This window comes from Muscardinus avellanarius (assembly GCF_963383645.1).
Source record: "Muscardinus avellanarius genome assembly, chromosome: 7".
NCBI lineage: Eukaryota > Metazoa > Chordata > Mammalia > Rodentia > Gliridae > Muscardinus > Muscardinus avellanarius.
This window is the reverse complement of record NC_137793.1, coordinates 88,366,907-88,386,577: the sequence shown is the minus strand read 5'-3', so window position 1 is coordinate 88,386,577 and position 19,671 is coordinate 88,366,907. Positions and strand designations below refer to the sequence as shown.

At 46.9% G+C, this 19,671-nt stretch overlaps 1 protein-coding gene across 1 annotated transcript; it reads left to right on the top strand.

Moving 5' to 3' along the window:
* Positions 1-598: 598 nt before the first annotated feature.
* RNPEP (arginyl aminopeptidase) lies at positions 599-19,345 on the top strand (the record flags this gene model as incomplete). The annotated part of the gene is made up of 11 exons (XM_080698342.1): positions 599-1,045; positions 4,745-4,885; positions 5,322-5,470; positions 9,382-9,498; positions 10,142-10,377; positions 12,739-12,852; positions 13,732-13,844; positions 14,022-14,130; positions 15,864-16,088; positions 17,829-17,971; positions 19,187-19,345. 11 exons carry the CDS (start codon positions 599-601, stop codon positions 19,343-19,345), a joined length of 1,953 nt encoding a protein of 650 aa, XP_080554468.1.
* Between the last annotated feature and the right edge of the window lie 326 nt (positions 19,346-19,671).

The following is a 19,671-nucleotide window of genomic DNA, read 5'->3' as shown; positions in this document are numbered from 1 at the left end:
TTACCAAGTGTCTTAGACTCATTACTTGATCGGGTTCTCACATTTATCTTAAGAAATATAAAGTTACTGTAACTCTTATTTTACAGATGCCCAAAGAGCCTCGGAGAGATTCACGTTTCTTGAACGATTTACCCGAGGTAACTAACACACGGTCCTAATCAATAATTGGCGGAGATTTCGAACCGGTGGTTCAGTCCCCCATATTCTGCTGTCTGCCTGGAAGATGAAGAATCAGGAAATATCAGTAGAGAAGGGGTAAACTGGGGCAAAGGCGGACCAAATTACCCCAGCACCTTCTCAGCCGAAGCACTGAGGTACCAGTACGAAGCTAGAAAGAGCTGGACAGCCAGAGACCGAGGCTGTCGGGTCCCAGATTTTCGGAGAAGGGCGTGACCAGGCGGGCCTGGGGGCGTGGCATATGGGGCAAGGCGTGCGCGACGCGTCATCACGGGGCGTGGCCTCCGGCGGCCGCGGAGCCAACCGGCTTTGCTGGCGGATCGGGGCGTGGCCCGCGCGGCGCGTCATCACGGGGCGTGGCCTCCGATGGCCCGCCGAGCTGGCTGGCTTTGCCGGAGGGTGAGCAACGGCGCGGTCCGCCATGGCGAGCTGCCGGCTTCCGACGGGCTGCGGCGCGACCCGGCGGCCGCTGCACTCGGCGCAGGCCGTAGACGTGGCCTCGGCCTCCAGTTTCCGGGCCTTCGAGATACTTCACTTGCACCTTGACCTGCGGGCCGAGTTCGGGCCTCCGGGCCCGGGCCCGGGCAGCCGGGGGCTGAGCGGCACCGCGACGCTGGAGCTGCGCTGCCTGCTGCCCGAGGGCGCCGCCGAGCTGCGGCTCGACTCGCACCCGTGCCTGGAGGTGACGGCGGCGACGCTGCGGCGGGAGCGGCCGGGCGCGGAGGAGCTGCCCGCGGAGCCCGTGCCCTTCCACACGCGGCCCTTCTCGCACTACGGCCAGGCCCTGTGCGTGGTCTTCCCGCAGCCCTGCCGCCCGGCCGAGCGCATCCAGGTGGCGCTCACCTACCGCGTCGGGGAGGGACCCGGGGTGAGTGCGCCCCGGCCCGGCCGGCCGCTTCCTGCCTGCCCTCGGGCCTCCGAGCCCCACCCTAGAGAGGAGAAAGGATGAGGTTCTCTTCGGTGGGACCCCTCCAGATTCCCTAGCGCAGCCCCCACCCCGCCTCCCCAGCAGCTTCCTCTGAATTCCCGGGACCCTGGTTTCCCTCTCCTGGGCTCTGAGCGCTCTGGTTACCGTGTGATCCATCCTTACTGACAGTCTTCCCGGGCCACTGTAGGGACTTGTCCCTATCACCAGACAGCCTCTTCTATGGCTTTCTGGATAATGAACTGTGCAAACACTGAGTTGAATGCTGTCATGGGACTTTGGGGCTTAAGGCCCTGATTTATGGGGCGATGGACAATACTGGTTAATTAGCCAGATGCTAAGTCCTTTATTCTGTTTACCCTTGTAGTTCCACAGGCTCAAACAAATCTGTAGCCCAGATAATTTTGGGCCTTCCTATTGAAGTCCTAATTTTTTTTTTCTGTACTGGGGATGGAACCCAGGGGCATTCTACCTCTGAGCAACACCCCCAGCCCTATTTTTTATTCTTTATATTGAAACGGTTTCACTAAGTTGCAGAGGACCTCACTAAGTAGCCAAGGCAGGCCACAAACTCTTAATCCTCCTGTCTCAGCCTCCTAAGTATTGGGATTACAAACTTTTGCCACCATGTCCAATTTGAAGTGCTAAATTTGATTAACAAAAAAATTAAAGCTGGGCGTGGTGGTTCCAGACAGCCTCAGCTACTTAGTGAGGCCCTTTGCAACTTAGTGAGACCCTGTTTCAAAATAAAGAATAAAAAATAGGACTGGGTGGGGGGTGTAGCTTGGAGGTAGAATGCCTCTGGGTTCCATCCCCAGTACCGAAAAGAAAAAAAATTTTTTTTGAGTAAAAGAACAAGAATTGGGGTGTTTTGGCTTTTTAATTTTTTTTTTTTTTTGGTTGACTCTTAAGTCTTTTGGAGAGAGGCAAATATATATTGGAAATACAGAGCTAGGAGTGGTGGTGTCTACCTATAATCTCAGCACTTGGGAGGCTGAGATAAGGAGATCATAGGTTCCAAGCCAGCTTCAACTTAGTGAGACCCTGTTTCAAAATAAAAAAAAAAATAAGACTGGAGACATAGCTCAGAGATAGAGTGCCCCTGGGTTTAATTCCCAGTACCACAAAAAACAAACAATTAAGGATGGAAGTTTATGTGGCCTACATTTGATAAGAGTCAGGCAGTACTTCACAGAGAGGCCTTGGGCTGTGGCTGCTAGTTTTTTCTCAGGTTGGGTTACAGGTTTTACAATAAACTTCAGGCAACTGAAACTTGCTTGGCTAGCAGTTCCCCTTTGCTCTTAGAACTGGCCCAAAGAGCAGTTTTGATTCTTTCACCAATGGAGGAATAAATGAGTCTCATGATAGGACTTATTTGAGAACCAAAGTCCAGAGCACATGATGCAGTCGCCTGCCCTGCAGGGGAACATGGCATCTGCCAGTGCATCTTGGTTTCTCTCTTAAGTCCTGGTTCCTGTTTTGGGTGGCCACTAGAAATGAAAAGAAGTGAATGGAAAAATTAAATCTTTCCCGAATTTGCCTAGTAAAATGGCACCTCAACAGCAAAACTGAGTAACTGTCATTTAGGACCTAATGGCAGAGGTTTGTGCTTCAGCAGGAGCCGCCCTTTGCACTGTGAAGGTCTTCATTAGTAGTGCTCATATATGTTCTTTCTTCTTGCTACCACTCTGATGAGGGCTCTAACCTTAATCACCAGATCATCATCTTCCTGATTTCAGACTCTTTTCTTTTTTTTTTTTCTTCTTTTTTTTTTTTTTTTTTTTTTTTGCGGGTCTGGGGATGGAACCCAGGGGCATTCGACTTCTGAGCGATACTCCCTGCCCAATTTTTTTTTTTCTTTATTTTGAAACCGGGTCTCATTGAGTTGCAAAGGGCCTCACTAAGTATCTGAGGCTGTCCGCGAACCGCGATCCGCCGATCTCAGCCTCCCAAATGCTGGGATTACAAGCGTGCACCACCACGCCCGGCTTCTGATTTCAGACTTTCTGTAGTGTATGCACTGCTCTAGGCTTCTTCATTCCATCTTATTCACAGCATTAACAAAACAAAACAAAAATTCAGCAAAGATGATGAATACTGCCAGTGGGAGTACATGCCTATAATACCAGTACTTGGGAGGTTGAGACGGGAGGATCACAGGTTTGAGGTCAGCCTCAGCAACATAGGTGAGACCCTCAACAACCTACAGAGATCCTGTTTCAAAACAAAAAATAAGGGCTGGGGCGTAGCTTGAAGGTAGAATGCCCCAGGGTTTAATCCCCAGTGTGAAAAAAGAGAAATGAGGAATAAAGAATTTTGGTGGAAGGTGCAAACAATATTATTAAGATGTGCCAGGCACTAGTCTGAGTGCTTGACAAAGTTAATATAAAATCTATTTCTAAATTCCAAATGATATTTTATTACTGACATGCCCCTTCCCCATATATTTATCCATATATTTATGTTGAAAGTGACCTTTTGCTGTGGGTGAAGATTAGATTAGTGATAATCATTCAGATTGCCCTTGGTTTAAAGGCTGTCAGGAAACAAGCAGGCATGGTAGCACATTCCTGTAATCCCAGCTTCTTGGGAGACTGAGGCAGGAGGATTGCAAGCTTGAGGCCACCTGGGCACCTTAGCAAGACCCTGCCTCAAAATTAAAAACAACAGCAACAGTGGGCTAGGGATGTAGCTCAGTGGTTGAATGCTTGCCTAATATGTGTGATCAGTACTAGCATGTGGTCCTCAGTACTAAAAAGACGAAAGAAAGAAAAGAAAAGAAAGAGGGAGGAAGAGGAAGAAAAGGAAGGAAGGAAATAAATAGCCGGGCGTGGTGGTGCACACTTGTAATCACAGTGTTTGGGAGGCTGAAACAGGATTGCAGGTTCAGAGCCAGCCTCGGCAACTTAGCGAGGCCCTTCACAACTTAGTGAGATGAGACCCTGTTTCCAAATGAGAAATAAAATTAGACTGGGGGTATAACTTGGAGATAGAATGCCTCTGAGTTTAATTCCCAGCCCCCCCCCCAAAAAAAAGAAAAGAAAAGAAAAGAAGAATCACATAGTTGCTAGGCACTGTGGTGCACATCTATAGTCCTGGCACTCAGGAGGCGGAGGCAGGGAGAATCTCTTGAGCCCAGGAATTTGAGGCCAGCCTGGGCCTCATCTTGGAAAAAAAGAGAGAAAAGAAAAACAATCATATAGCCAATGCTTATAACTTAAAATAGATTTATTCTGAAAAGGAATAAATATTTAGCAATGGGGAGCACCGTCTTTTTCACTGCCTTCTAATTTGGTTTTGCTTTTGTGTGTCTTATCACAAGTTCAGATACAATTACTTCAGTGTTTGTTTAAGAAGAAAAGGACACAGAGAAGGAAGACAGAATGAGATGACCCAAGGGATACAGTGAGGAACAGTCCCTTTGTGGTGCCTCTGCCTGGGATGTGGACTTCATACCATGGCATGGGTTCCAGAGTGGATTAAATACACATTGGGAGAAAATTTTCCAGTCAGAGCCCAACTGGCTGGCAGAAGGATTTTAAGAATTACCTGAAAATTTCCCATGCTAGCCAGCTCCTTTGTCTGCCTGGTCTGAGTTCGTGTAGGAGATGTCAGTTCTGGAATGCTCTTCTGTTCTCTTAGGTTTGCTGGTTGGCTCCTGAGCAGACGGCAGGAAAGAAGAAGCCCTTTGTCTACACCCAGGGCCAGGCTGTCCTAAACCGGGCCTTCTTCCCTTGCTTCGACACTCCTGCAGTAAAATGCAAATATTCAGCTCTTATTGAGGTATGGAGGCTAAGCTTAGCTGCACCTGGCCTTGGGAACAAAAATATAATTTCAGCCACTCACTGAGAGAAAACACACACACACACACACACATACATACATACATACATACATATACATATATATATATATATATATATTTCAGACCTATCAGGGTCACATTTCAGTTGGTTAATTATTATATCCATCCAGTGAAAGGTTCACTGAAAGGTACCTCTGAAAAGTTCTCTTAAATTCTTTCATCTACAAAAATTTTATACAGCCTCCTAAATCCCGTAAGGTTAGCACATGATTGGTCTCTTGAAGCCTTTGTGTTCTCTAAAATGGGCTATGGGCCATTATCTCCACTATGTGGGTTGCTGGGCTTGCTGTTGTTCGAGCTAGTCAAGAGGGACATCTCTCCAGGTAAGACGACCTAAGTGTTCTCTGTTGCCAGGTCCCAGACGGCTTCACAGCTGTGATGAGTGCAAGCACATGGGAGAAGAGAGGTCCAAATAAGTTCTTCTTCCAGATGCACCAGCCCATCCCCTCCTATCTGATAGCTTTGGCCATCGGAGATCTGGTTTCAGCTGAAGTTGGACCTAGGTAGGAGACAAAGACCCCACAGCAAGGTTGGATTGACCTCCTAGGCAAGGAAGATTCTGACCAGTGGACATGCTTGGGTGGGATATTGATGTGGTGTGGGATCCTGTGTCTGCATCTAGAGCCCTCTGCAACAGAGAAGCAGTGTATGAGTACAGCTGGAAAGGATACTTGTCTTCATCTCCCTCTTCTCCCTCCTTCCCCCACTCCCTTCCTCTAGTCTTCGTCGTCGTCGTTGTCGTCGTCGTCGTCCTCCTCCTCCTCCTTCTCCTCCTCCTTTTTTTTCCCTGTGACACTGGGGATTAAACCAGAGGCAGTCTACCTCCAAGATATACCCCCAGCCCTATTTTATTCTTTATTTAGAAACAGGATCTCTGGGCGTGGTGGATCACACTTGTAATCCCCGCGCTTGGGAGGTGGAGAAAGGAGGATTGCGCAGGTTCGAAGCCAGCCGCGCTGGCGTAAGAGACCCTGTTTCAAAAAAATATATATATATCTGGGAGTGTAGCCCCCCCCCCAAAAAAAAAAGGTAAAAAAGAAGCTGGGCATGGTGGCACACACTTGAAATCCCTGCACTTGGGAGGCTGAGACAGGAGGATCACACAGGTTTGAAGCCAGCCTCAGCTACTGAGTGAGGCTCTCAGCAACTTAGTGAGACCCTGTTTCCAAAAAAAAAAAAGAAAGAAAGAAAAAAGAAACAGGATCTCACTAAGTTATGGAGGGCCTCACTAAGTAACTGAAGCTGGTGGCAAACCTGCAATTCCTCCTGTCTCATCCTCCCAAGTACTGAGATTACAAGCATGGGCCACCACACCCAGCTACGTGGCAGTTTTAAGAGAGCGATCTTTATTATTATCTTTAAGTTCTAAATGCCTTTCTATCAACTAACTGTATTCACTTTTAAAATCTTTGTACCAAATCTCTTCATTTTCTCTAGCACTTAATTCCTGGAAACGTACAATTGTTATTTCATTATTTCCTTTTAGGGAAGGAGGACTATCCTTTCTGTCTGCTGCAGGTGCATTAATGTAAACTTAGGTGACATGAGAGTAGATGGATTTAATGGAGAAAAAAGATTTTTATAAGGTTTCCTGAGACAAGAAATTTAACCAGGCATATAGAGTTTTTTTCCTGACTGTCACATTATCCACCACTACAGTTTAATCCTGCTATGAAGGAATCAAAGGTTGGACTGTAAAGCTGAGGCCCTTTTCCTGGCTTTTGCTATTCTTTATCTCTGGCTCTTGAGGTGGTTGTGTCCTGGACACATTTGTTATAAGCCTCAGACTTTGTAACTAGGTACAGTAGCACTGCTGATATCAAGAATCTTAGTTTCTGGGTGGCAAATAGAATAATAGATGGGATTCCATTAGTGACTACTACCAGCAAACACACTCAAAATAATGCTTGGGAGGTTGAGATGGGAGAATCCCAGATTTGCTGCCAGCCTTAGCAATTTTTTTATTTTTATTTTTTTTATTTTTATTTTTTTGTGGTACTGGGGTGGAACCCAGGGGCTTTCTACCTCCGGGCTATAGTCTCAGACCTTTTTCATACTTTATTTGGAAACAGGGTCTCACTAAGTAGCTGAGGCTGACTTCGAACCTGTGTGATCTTCCTGTCTCAGCCTCCCAAGCGCTAGGATTACAAGCATGTGCCAGTTTGTAATCCTAGCCAATTTAGCAATGCCCTTAGCAGCTTACTGTTTCAAAATAAAAAATAAAATAGAGCTGGAGGTATAGTTCAGAGGTAGAATACCCTTTCTCCCCACCTCGTACCACAGGGGTGGGGAGAAAGAGAAAAGAAGAGAGAGAGAGAAAGAGAGAGGAAGAAAAAGAAAGACAAGATGTTATCCTCTCCCTAAATAGGCAGGCCATAGATAACTTAAGGGATATTTGTAATAGGAAAATAGATATCTGAAGGAATATCATTTTTTAGAATTTATTTATCCTTAGCTAGGTATGGTGATGCACGTTTGTAATCCCAGCATTTGGGAGGCTGAGACAGGAGGATCATGGTTCGCAGACAGCCTCAGCTGCTACTTAGTGAGGCCCTTTGCAACTTAGTGAGACCCTGTTTCAAAATAAAGAATAAAAAAATAGGGCTGGGGTGTAACTTGGAGGTAGAATGTCCCTGGGTTCCATCCCTAATACCACAAAAATTATTTATCCTTACTAAGATTTTGTTTGTAAGAATGTGAACTATTTGTAAAGATGGGGAAACAAAGATTCTAAACATACTAGATAATAGTGCTTTTTTTGAACTCTATAAGAAAATGACAACACGATATGTCACATGGTTGACAGAATCGATTTAACTGTTGGTGGTGACATTCCTTTGCCTATCAGATGCACAGTCCTTGCCTCATGGGTCATATATTAAAGTCTTGTGGTGGATAAGTAGGAGGGTTTTCTGGCAAAGTCTCCCTGGCCCCATTACCATGGTAGGAGAGACTCTAATCCTTGCCCAGGCTCAGGGTGGGTGAGGGTAGTGTGGCCGTTTTGTAGGGGAGCAAAATGAGCTCTGGTACAGTGGCTTGTGCCAGCCATGGCCGAGGCTTCAGCTTCAGGAGCCCTGAACTCTGGGTCAGCTCCTTCTCGGATTCAGTAGGTGTTCTTAGGTGAACAATCACTTGTCTTTTGGGCCTTGGCCTCCTGTTACATCAGATCTTCTTGGATTTCTGTTTTTGTTTCCTTCTTTCCACGTTTGTTTTCCCATCGTTTTATTATGAGAATTCCAAAAGTATAGAAAATTGAAAGAATGAGATTTAGAACATCTGTAGGCCCACTCATTTTGTCATATTAGCTTTATTTATGTCTGGATTTGTTTTTGCTTGTTCTAAACCATTGAAAGGTACATAAATCAGAGTGTCTCTGAAGACTGAAGCCATCCTCCCTTTATGTAGAAGAATAAAGACAATGCCATTATTGTACCTAAGATAGCAATTTTCTTTTCTTTTTTTTCAGCACTGGGGATGGAACCCAGGGGTGTTCTACCTTCAAGCTATGCCCCCCCAGCCTTATTTTTTATTCTATTTATTTATTTATTTATTTATTTATTTATTTATTTATACTGGGGGTGGAACCCAGAGGCTTTCTACCTCCGGGCTATGCTCCCAGACCTATTTTATATTTTATCTGGAAACGGTGTCACTAAGTTGCTGAGAGCCTCACTAAATAGCTGAAGCTGGCTTCAAACCTTCGCGATCCTCCTGTCTCAGCCTCCCAAGTGCAGGGATTACAAGCGTGCGCCACCACGCCTGGCTTTTATTCTTTATTTTGAAACAGGGTCTCACTGAGTTGCAAAGGGCCTCACTAAGTAGTTGAGGCTGTCTGCAAACCAAGATTCTGTGTTCTCAGCCTCTCGAATGCTGGGATTACAAGCGTGCGCCACCATGCCCAGCTAAGTTAGCAATTTTCTACTAACATTACTAGGTCTATTTCTTACAGTTCCTTTTGATTCAAAAAATTCTATTATAATTCTTTCTACCTCTGTCCTGTGAATGGCCTTTTGTACGCTGTCTTAATCTTCACCACTCACTTATCAGGTGAGGAAACCGAGGCTCAGAAAAGCTAAATAATGTCTGCAGGATCACATTCAGTGTTGGAGCCACAGACTTCCAGCAATGTGGGTTTAGAACCTCTTGCCTTGAGGAGGCACTGCCACCTCCTCCTACTCTGTGTTTGCAGACACATACCCTACCACTGAGCTACATCTCCATCCCTTGTCTTGGGTTCTTATTTCCCAGGTGTGATGAAAGACTCTTGGATCTGTGCAGGCAATCTGAGCTTGCATCTTCTGTCTCTGGCTAACCACACCATTGCCTTTATTTGGCTCAAATACAGGACTGGGTCCAGTTTTATACTGGTGCTCTTGGTCATACTTCTCTGTCTTCTGTGTGCCCTTGCCTTTAGGAGCCGAGTGTGGGCAGAGCCCTGCCTGATTGAAGCTGCCAAGGAGGAATACAACGGGGTGATAGAAGAATTCTTGGCCACGGGAGAGAAGCTTTTTGGACCCTATGTGTGGGGAAGGTGTGGTAACCACCTTGAGTATTTTGCTAAACTGAGCCCCTCCTTTTCAGTCTCCTTTCTGGGGAAGCTTCTCTTCCTTCTGTCTCCTAGAACAAGGTTTTCCTATCCCAGAAGAGAAGGAGAGGAGAAAGAGAAGAGGAAGGGACCAGCCAGGCTCCTCATGCTTGGCTGAGGAGGGGACCCTGGAAGGGAAGTTTTCTTGAGGTGCCAGAAATTTGCTGCCATGTCAGAGATGGGGAAACACTGTTGGGGCCTTTGTTGACTTGATCTCCCTCCTTGCAGGGAGTTACCCCATGCTCCATTTTGTCCTACATCTTCAGGCTTTAGGTGCCTTAGATATAAGGCTCTTGAGACCCCAATTTGGTCTCCAGTGAGCTCAGTGTAACAGGGCTCTGGAAGAGAGAATGGAAGACCTGAGGTGCTCTGATAGAGCAGATAGCATCCAGGAAGGGCCCAAGGCAGGGGAGCCATCTGGAGGACTGAGGAGCCTGGGCTCCGCTCAGCACAGGGTCAAGACCATACTCTGGCTGTTGCATGGCTGCAGCTCCTAGGACTTGGACGTGGGATGGAGAAGGCACTTCAGGGAATGGAGATTGGCTGTGGGGATCCAGAGGCTCTCTGTGACCTTGTGGTTTCTCGGCAGGTATGATTTGCTCTTCATGCCACCATCCTTTCCATTTGGAGGAATGGAGAACCCTTGTCTGACCTTTGTCACCCCCTGCCTGCTAGCGGGGGACCGCTCTTTGGCTGATGTCATTATCCATGAGGTCTCACACAGTTGGTTTGGGAACCTGGTCACCAATGCCAACTGGGGGGAGTTCTGGCTCAATGAAGGCTTCACCATGTACGCCCAGAGGAGGATCTCCACCATCCTGTTTGGTAAGACGCCATCCTCCCAGGCAGCCACTCCCATCCATTCCTCAGCCCGTGAGGCCGGTGCCCTCTCCTTTCAGGGTTTCAAGGGAGGAGTGAAGGGAGGAGGCGGTAAAACAGAAAGCTCAGGTGAAAGGCCACACAGGACTAAATCTATAGACACGTGTGTGTATGTGTGTGTGTGTGTGTGTGTGTGTGTGTGTGTGTGTGTGTGTGTGTGTGTGTTTGTTTACTGGGGATGGAGCCCAGGGGCCTTCTACCTCTGGGCTGAGACCTATTTTATTATTTTGGAAACAGGGTCTCATTAAATTGCTAAGAGCTTCACTAAGTTACTGAAGTTGACATCAAACTTGGAATCTTCCTGTCTCAGTCTCCCATGTACTGGGATTACAGGTGTGTGCCACCATTCCCAGCTTAAATGTTGTTTTTATTATTTATTTATTTTTTGTGTGTGTGGTACTGGGGGTGGAACTCAGAGGCTTTCTACTTCCAGGCTAAACTCCCAGACCCATTTTCTATTTTATTTGGAAACAGGGTCTCACTAAGTAGCTGAGGCTGGCTTCGAACCTTCACGATCCTCCTGTCTCAGCCTCCCAAGCGCGGGGATTACAAGCGTGCGCCACCACGCCCGGCCTAAATGTTGTTTTTATGTAAGTAATTCCTGCTTTACTGCCTGCTGCTAGTCCTGGGAGCTGTAGTTTTTATGACTGAATGGACTAATAGCTGAACTCTCAGTGAAAGTACCCTCCTCTAAACTGCAGCTGCATGCCAGGCTTGTTTCCCCCAAGCAACACAACCTTACAGAAAAGTTGCTCAGGGCTGTTCACCCAGATGGATGCTTAATTGAAGAATGAATCATAAAGCCATTACTGGTCTGTCAAACATCTCTATGCTAGCTGTGTCCTAGGTACCTTATAAAAGATATATAATTTGCTGGGCATTACAGATGGTGTACATGTGTAATCCCAGTGACACAGGAGGCTGAAGCAGGAGGTTTGGAAGTTTAAGGCCAGCCTGGGGGACTTAATGAGACACTATATAAGAAAAAAAAGAGGAAGGAAGGAAGGAAGGAAGGAAGGAAGGAAGGAAGGAAGGAAGGAAGGAAGGAACAAACTTGGCATACATGGTAAAGCACAAAAAGGAGGACAAAATTTGTTTATAATCAAACTATTTAGAGATAAACAATAAGCCGGACATGTATGCTTGTAATCCCAGTACTTGGGAGGCTGAGACAGGAGGATCACAGATTTGTGGACAGCCTCAGCTACTTAGTGAGGCCTTCTGCAACTTAGTGAGAACTTGTTTTGAAATAAAGATTAAAAAAATAGGGCCAGGGTGTAGCTTGGCGGTAGAATGCCCGAGTTCAATCCCTAGTTTCACACAAAATAAATAAATAAAAATAAAAAGATAAACAGTATATATTCTTTCAAACATGTATATGTGTTTAGATTGTTCTCAATTTTCCATTGAAATTTATACATATATTTGAGTTTATGCATATACATATATATGTATTTATATATAATACATATATGTAATTTTTGGGGGGCAGCCCGATAGGAAAGTGCTCAAGTACTCTACCACTGAGCTATGCCCCCAGCTCTCTACTGAAATTTTTAAATTTTTTTAAATTTTTGACAAATGTTTTTACATATAAATGTTAACACATATCCCAAATGATTTCTATAAGGATAAATATTTGGAAACTTAATTTCTAAGTCTAAACTGTGTGTGTGTGTGTGTGTGTGTGTGTGTGTGTGTGTGTGTGACTGAGGATTGAATTCAGGGCCTCACACATGCTAGGCAAGTAAGTGCTATACCACTGAGCTACATCCCTATCCCCTTTTATTTCAAGATAGGGTCTTGAAATAAAATTGCCTCTGCTGCCCTCAACTTGCAGTCCTCCTGCCTTAACTTCCCAGTAGTTGAGACTGTAGGAGTGCACCAGCACGCCTGGCTCCCTTAGTTATTTTTAAGCCAGGAGACCTTTAAAAAATCTGAAGGTGACAGTTTCTCTTTTTTGACAGGAACAGTCAGGTTGAAAATAATAAGTTTTTCATAGAAGATCAAATCATTACCTGAGAATAAAGATATGTTGATAGCGAAAGGTAACTGTTAGGGGAAGGTGTGCTTTCCCCAGTCCTCACGGGAGAGACTGACAACCAGTTAACCTAGTCCTTTGTACCCAGAACAACAGGGAGCCAGGGGATGAGTCAGGTTCTCTGGCAGTGACCCTGCTGCCCTTGTTCCCTGGAAGGTAATGATAGTAGCTTTGAGCCACAAGAGGGCAGCACTGCATCTTCTGTCAGGAAAACTGGCTTGGCAGGCGGGACAAACCCTTTGGGTTTATGGTTTGTTTTGGCGCAGGGGCTGCTTATACCTGCTTGGAGGCTGCCACTGGACGGGCTCTACTGCGGCAGCACATGGACATCACTGGAGAAGAAAACCCACTCAACAAGCTGCGAGTGAAGATCGAACCAGGTCCAGGAGGTCCCTTTGCCTATCCCCCGCCCCTAAGCTACGCCTGGAGCTCCAAGTTCGTCATGATTTGAATGCCTTCTGTGGGGTGGAGAGGCCCTCCAGAACTGTAGCCATTTCCTGGCTTCAGACTGATGGGAGCTCAGGCCAGCTGTGTGAACTTCCCATTGGCTTGATCCTTGCTTCATATCTGTACAGGTTGATGTCATTGGCAAGGTGCTCTCCCATTCCTTTCTTATCCACCACAGCAGACCCGAGTTCTTTAGAGTATTGGAGTTATTTTACAGAGGACAGGACTGAGCGCTAGACAAGTTCAGTGACTTGTCCAAGGTCGTGTAACAAATGAGTTCCAAGTTCAGAACTTTTAAAAATTTCTAACATTTTTTTAGTTCCATGCATGACTTTTTGTGCAGTCGAAGCTCATATTTCTTGGTGTCCCTGACTGTGAATATGACCCTGTACACTAATAATTACTTTTAGTCTAGAACAGTAGTAAACACAATCTATGGTTCTGGGAGGGGAGTATGGGTACTTAATGGTGACCAATAGGGCCAGAAAAGAATGAACCCAATGTCTAACCCTTTGAGTTGGTGGACCCTACCCAAACAAAGAGTGTCCCAGAAATATGGAAATCTGTCCCTTCCTCTGGATGGCTGGTTTCTTTATCTTCTTCTTAGGTCCATAGTTACTGACCCTCCAAGATCTCCTTTGAAGTGCTTTGGGGAGACCAGGATGGAGCTGAAACCTCCTCAGCCTTCCTGTCCCTGGGGCAGCTGGAGTCTGACCTCTTCCAGAGTTAGTCTTTGAAACTGGATCCAGAGAAAGACATTGAGGGTGGTCAGTTCCCAAGGCCCAAATCCTATCTGCTTTCTCCTCTACTAGGTGTTGACCCAGACGATACCTACAACGAGACTCCCTACGAGAAAGGTTTCTGCTTTGTCTCATACCTGGCCCACTTGGTGGGTGATCAGGATCAGTTTGACAAGTTTCTCAAGGTATAGTCAACTCTCAATGAGGGGAGAAGGACGAGGAGCAGATAAAGCAGCTGGGCCAGAGTGCAAGGGTAGAGGCAGGGGGCCCAAGAGGTAAGGGACCAGAGAGGGCCTGAGAAACGGAGAGAAGCCGCTCCCTCAGGCGTCCGGAGAGGCTGAAAAGCACCATTCTTCTCACAGGCCTATGTGGAGGAGTTTAAATTCCAAAGTATCTTAGCCGACGACTTTCTGGAGTTTTATTTGGAATATTTTCCTGAGCTGAAGGAAAAGCAAGTGGATTCCATTCCAGGTAAGCAGAGGAACTGGCCCGTAGGCTTCTGGGAGATTATAGAGAGTTAAAATCTAGTGTACATTTGGAAAAACCAAGGTGGGTGGAAAACCTTGAGTCAGAGTTGTCTGGTAAGTTGCACTTTGGGGAGCAAGGATCCCAGGCTCTGGTCCACAGAGATGAATTCTCTTGGGTCTGGGGATGTAGCTCAGTGGTAGAATGCATGTCAAGCAAGCATGAGGGCCATGGGCTCCATCTTCAGCAGCCTCCTCCCACCAAAAAAAAAAAAGACTTGAGCCTGCTCGGTCTCATTTCTCCTGCTTTATGTCATTACTCCTCTGTCTCTCCTGTTTCCCTCGCACCTGGATATACATAATCATATCCTTATCTCTGCCCAGAGAGTTGCTCTTGCTGCTGCCCGAATGAGAGCTCAAGGCAGTGACAGGGACAACAGCACCTGCCTCAGCATCGTGTGTGCCCTCATATGGCCTTCCGAGCCAGCGGCATCCCAGTGGCCGAGCTGATGCCAGCTTGGGAGGCGCTGCTTCTGAGGGAGTCTAGAGACTGTCCCATCAAGGTTGAGACAGTGCGGCCAACATGCCCCCAGTCACGCTGTGTGCTCTGAGTCACTTTCCCGGTTTGGTGGTCAGCCTCTTCTGGCAGCCAGGATTGGTCAGGCCCCAGTGGCACCGCCTCTTTGGTTCCAGGCCTGCATTTCAAGGTCATGAGACTCCTCCGCAGCTAACAGTAGTTAATAATTACTGAGTGCTTACTATGCACCAGGCAGTATGCTAGGTTTTTAATGTGTATTTGCTCATTTAATCTTCACAACTGTCAACTAAGGTGGGGCCTACCCACCTCCATTTTACAGATAACACCAAGGCTCCAAGAGGTAATGTGCTATGGCCTCCCAGCTAGTTGATGGCAGAGCCAGCAGGAACCAGGTGGTCTGGTCTTGGTATAGTGTAGTGATGGAGAGGAGCATGTGAACTCAAATACAGCTAGGAAAGCATCTGTGGACTTGACTGATAACACAATGATAATTTTAGAGCAAAAAATCGCTTTTGCCAGGTGTGGTGGCACACGCCTGTAATACCAGTACTTCAGAGGCTGAGACCAGGGAGCACAGGTTTGAGGCCGGCCTTGGGAACTTAGTGAAGCCCTCAGCAACTCAGTGAAAGATACCTACTTTTATTTAGTTATTTATTCTTGTGGTACTGGGGATTGAACCCAGGGGCATTCTACCTCTGAGCTACATCTCCAGCCCCATTTTTATTCTTTATTTTGAAATAGGGTCTCAATAAGTTGCGGAGGGCCTCACTAAGTAACTGAGACTGGCCATGAACCTACAATCCTCCTATCTCAGCCTCCCAGATACTGGGATTACAAGTAGTGCCACCACGCCCAGCTGAGAGAGACACTGTTTCAAAAATAAAAAATAAAATAAGGCTGAGGGTGTAACTCTGAGAAAGAATGCCTCTGGGTTTAATTTCCAGTACCAAGGGGGGAAAAATCACTTTCCCATTAGAAATAGGTGCAGTCCAGTCTTAATGTGACAGTCGCTAGAGGTCATCCTTTCTGGGACCCTGTTGGACAAGCAGTGTGGGGAAGTGACATGAAGGGCTGGAGTAAGAGTTTGGGTGGAGAGAGGGAGGGGCTCAGGGTCTCTGGGAAGTTGCTTGGGCAAGTTGACTTCGACCCAGCCAGAGATTTCTCCGTGGTGTCTGAGAGTCTTCTCTCCTTCTCCCTGACAGGTTTCGAGTTTGACCGATGGTTGAATACCCCTGGCTGGCCCCCCTACCTCCCTGATCTCTCTCCCGGGGACTCACTCATGAAGCCGGCTGAGGAGCTGGCCCAGCTCTGGGTTGCTGAGGAGCTGGACATGCAGGCCATTGAAGCTGTGGACATCTCTACCTGGAAGACTTACCAGCTGATCTACTTCCTAGATAAGATCCTCCAGAAATCCCCTCTCCCTCCTGGTAAGAGAGAGTGGGAGCCGGGCCTGGTGGTGCCCACCTATAGTCCCAGGACTTGGAGGCTAAGACGGGAGGATAGCAAGTTCAAGGACAGCCTTGGCAATCTAGCAAGACCCTGTTTCAAATCAAGTAAATGAAAAGAACTGGGGCTGTAGCTCAAAGGTAGAATGCCCCTGGGTTTAATTCACAGTATTATAAAAAAAGACAAAGTGGGTTATTTCAGCCGGGCGTGGTGGCGCATGCTTGTAGTCCCCACTTGGGAGGCTGAGACAGGAGGATCGCATGGGTTCGAAGCCAGCCTCAGCTACTTAGTGAGGCTCTCAGTAACTTAGTGACACCCTGTTTCCAAATAAAGTATAAAATAGGTGTGGGAGTATAGCCCAGAAGTAGAAAGCCTCTGGGTTCCACCCCAGTACCACCAAAAAAACAAAAAGCAAAACAAAACAAAAAAAAAAACCCACCACCAACAATAAAGTGGATTATTTCTTCAGCACTCTCTATCAAGGATCCTTGTGTCTGGAGCTTTATATTAGGGGCCATAGAAAGATGAGAAAAGTTGTGATCTTGCCCCTAGGTCATACCAAGTATAATAGGGAGGAATGTGTCATCAGAAGGTTGTAGGTTATGGCCTGGCATGGTGATGCATGCCTGTAATCCCAGCAACTTGGGAGGCTGAGGAAGGAGGATCACAAGTTCAAGGCTAGGCAGGGAAACTTAGCAAGGCTCTGTCTCAAAAGAGAATTTTTTTGGGGGGGTCTGGGTGTGAAACTCAGGAGCATTCGACCCCTGAGCTACACTCCCTGCCCTATTTTTTATTCGTTATTTTGAAACAGGATCTCACTGAGTTTCAGAGGGCCTCGCTAAGTAGCTGAGGCTGTCCGTGAGCTGTGATCCTCTGGTCTCAGCCTCTTGAATGCTGAGATTATAAGTGTACACCACCACGCCCAGCTCAAAAGAGAATTAAAAAAAAAAAGACTGAGGATGTAGCTCAGTGGTGAACACTCCTGGGTTTGATTCTTAGTACCACAAAAAGAAAAAAAAAAAAAAATATATATATATATATATATGTATGTATGTGTATGTGTGTGTGTGTGTGTATACACACACACACACACAGGTGCTATGGGCGGAAAATAAAGCCTGTTGTCCCTCGAGTCCTCAAGCCCTCTGCAGGTCACTCTTGTAGGCTCTGTGCACCTATTAAATAATTTAATCCTCATAACTACTCTGTGAAGGAGGTGCTGTAATTTTAATCCCCAGATAAAAGAGAATGAACTTGAGAAACACAGTCCATGTGGCCAATAAATGGTTGGGCTGGGATTCAAACCCAGTCATCTGAAGCTTTTAACCATCAACGCTTTATTGCTTCTCTATCAGAAATAATCACCAAGGGGTGAGAAAAAGTTAAATCACAGATGACGTTAGCAAGTCGGTAGTAGAGTAAAAAATGGGGAAGCATATTTTTAGAGAATACATGTGCTTTAATCCTAAGGAAAATAGGATGATTACAAGAAAAGAACAGAAAGTCTGCTCTTTTAAGTCTGTCTGTTAAGGGACATATGGTGAAACAGCCTTAGAAATTAGGGTGAATGTGATAATAGAACATTACTATTCTCAAACTTAAAATGAAGAGACTGAATGGTGAAGTGGGTGGTTGGAGACTTCACTGAAGCTGGTCCCTGAGGATGGAGTTTCTTGACTTCTCATTCTGGTCATTATAACCCATTTCTTTCTTTTTCCCAGGGAATGTGAAAAAACTCGGAGAGGCATACCCAAAGATCTCAAATGCCCGGAATGCGGAGCTACGTCTGCGCTGGGGCCAGATCGTCCTTAAGAATAACCACCAGGAGGATTTCAGGAAAGTGAAGGAGTTCTTGCACAGCCAGGTGGGTGGCCCCATCCGCCTGTGCCCTGCAGGCAGACCATGTATCACCCATCATACGTGAAATTGTCCCATGGGCAGAGCCTGTCAGAGCCTCGTGGTCTGAGCCAGAGGAAGGGGTCAAGGCTAATCATCTTGTTATTAGTGTGGTTCCTGGAGGCATTGTCCTGGGGAACAAAGAGAAGGAAGCCTGCAGGCGTAAGGAGCTTTGGCAGACCTGCTGCTAGGGATGAGGGGAAAAGCTGGTCAGAGCTAACCCTGGACTGCTAGGGAAGATACTGTGTAACATGAGTCTAGGCTTGGGAGAACGCAAAGGACAAGCAAGATGAGGGAAGGGCAAGAGTATGCAGGCGCCTGCTCCCAGGGAGGATGCCAGGACACAGCCAGACCCTGCAGCACCCTGTGAGTTGCCTTTCAGGAAAGGCGCAGGGGCTCTTCGGATGAACTAACTCATCTGGTTCCAGAGCAGGGCAGGGGGGCTGGATACAAAGCAACACTCAGATTCCCTCGTCTGTATGAAGCAGGGGCTGCGTGTCTGCTAGAGGTATTCAGAGCCCTCTGACTGCTTCTCCAAGCCTCTGGAGTTTAGGGCCGGGTGAGGCATGAATTTTTTGGGGGGGCAGGTATTGGAGATTGAAACTAGAGGCATTCTACTCCAAGCTACATCCCTAGTCCTTTTTATTTTTTATTTTTAAATGGAGTCTCACAAGGTTTCTGAGAGTCTTAAGTTGCTGAAGCTGGTCTTGAACCTGAGATCTTCCTTTCAGCCTCCCAAGTACCGGGATTACAGGCATATGCCATCACGCCTGGCTAGCTAAGTGAATTTGCTTGTGGGTTTTCTTTGCTCCATTGCAGTTGGACCCTCTGGCCCTCAGCTTTATGTGCTGCAGCGTTTTGTCTCTCATTCCCGTGGTGTCTCACCACCTCCAGCCTTCCACCAGTTGGCAGTCCCATTACAACCCCTCCCATTGGTTTTGTGGGATGTAGCTGTCTCTGTTATTCTGGGCTTGGGATGCAAGTTGAGATCTCTCTCCATGATCCTTACCACCTATGAAGATGCCAGGATCGGAGCAGCTTTGATGGGAAGCTGCTTGTTCCAGGTCAGATCCCATGACCTTTTTGGTACTTGACCATGACTACTGTTAGGCTGCTCCCTGGGGCGGGGGACTGGACAGACCCCCGTGCAAGCTGCTGAGGTCGTATTATGTGTTTGTTGCAGGGGAAGCAGAAGTACACCCTTCCACTGTACCACGCAATGATGGGTGGCGACGAGGTGGCCCAGACCCTCGCCAAGGAGACCTTCGCGTCCACGGCCTCCCAGCTCCACAGCAACGTGGTCAACTACATCCAGCAGATCCTGGAGCCCAGGGGCAGTTAGGCTAGGTCATGCACGTGGCCTCTGCCCGGCAGGCTTCCCAGGCTTTCAGAATTGTTTGTTCCCAAATTCCAGTTCTCCAGTCAACGTCCTGAAGTTTCTGTTCCCTCAAGATAATCTGGGCTTAGGTGCCTGTCACTCTTGGGCCTCAGGGCCTGGGACCAGAACGCCGCAGCTTTCCTCCTCAAGGCTGCTGGCGTTGTTGGGGACAGCCAGTTTCCCCCCCTCCTTCTGGGGAGAAGCAGAGAGGAGCTTTTTCTTTCCTTTTCTCTTTCTTTCTTTTTTAAAATAAATGTTTTTAAGCAAAAGTAGATAAGTTGGAATGTTAG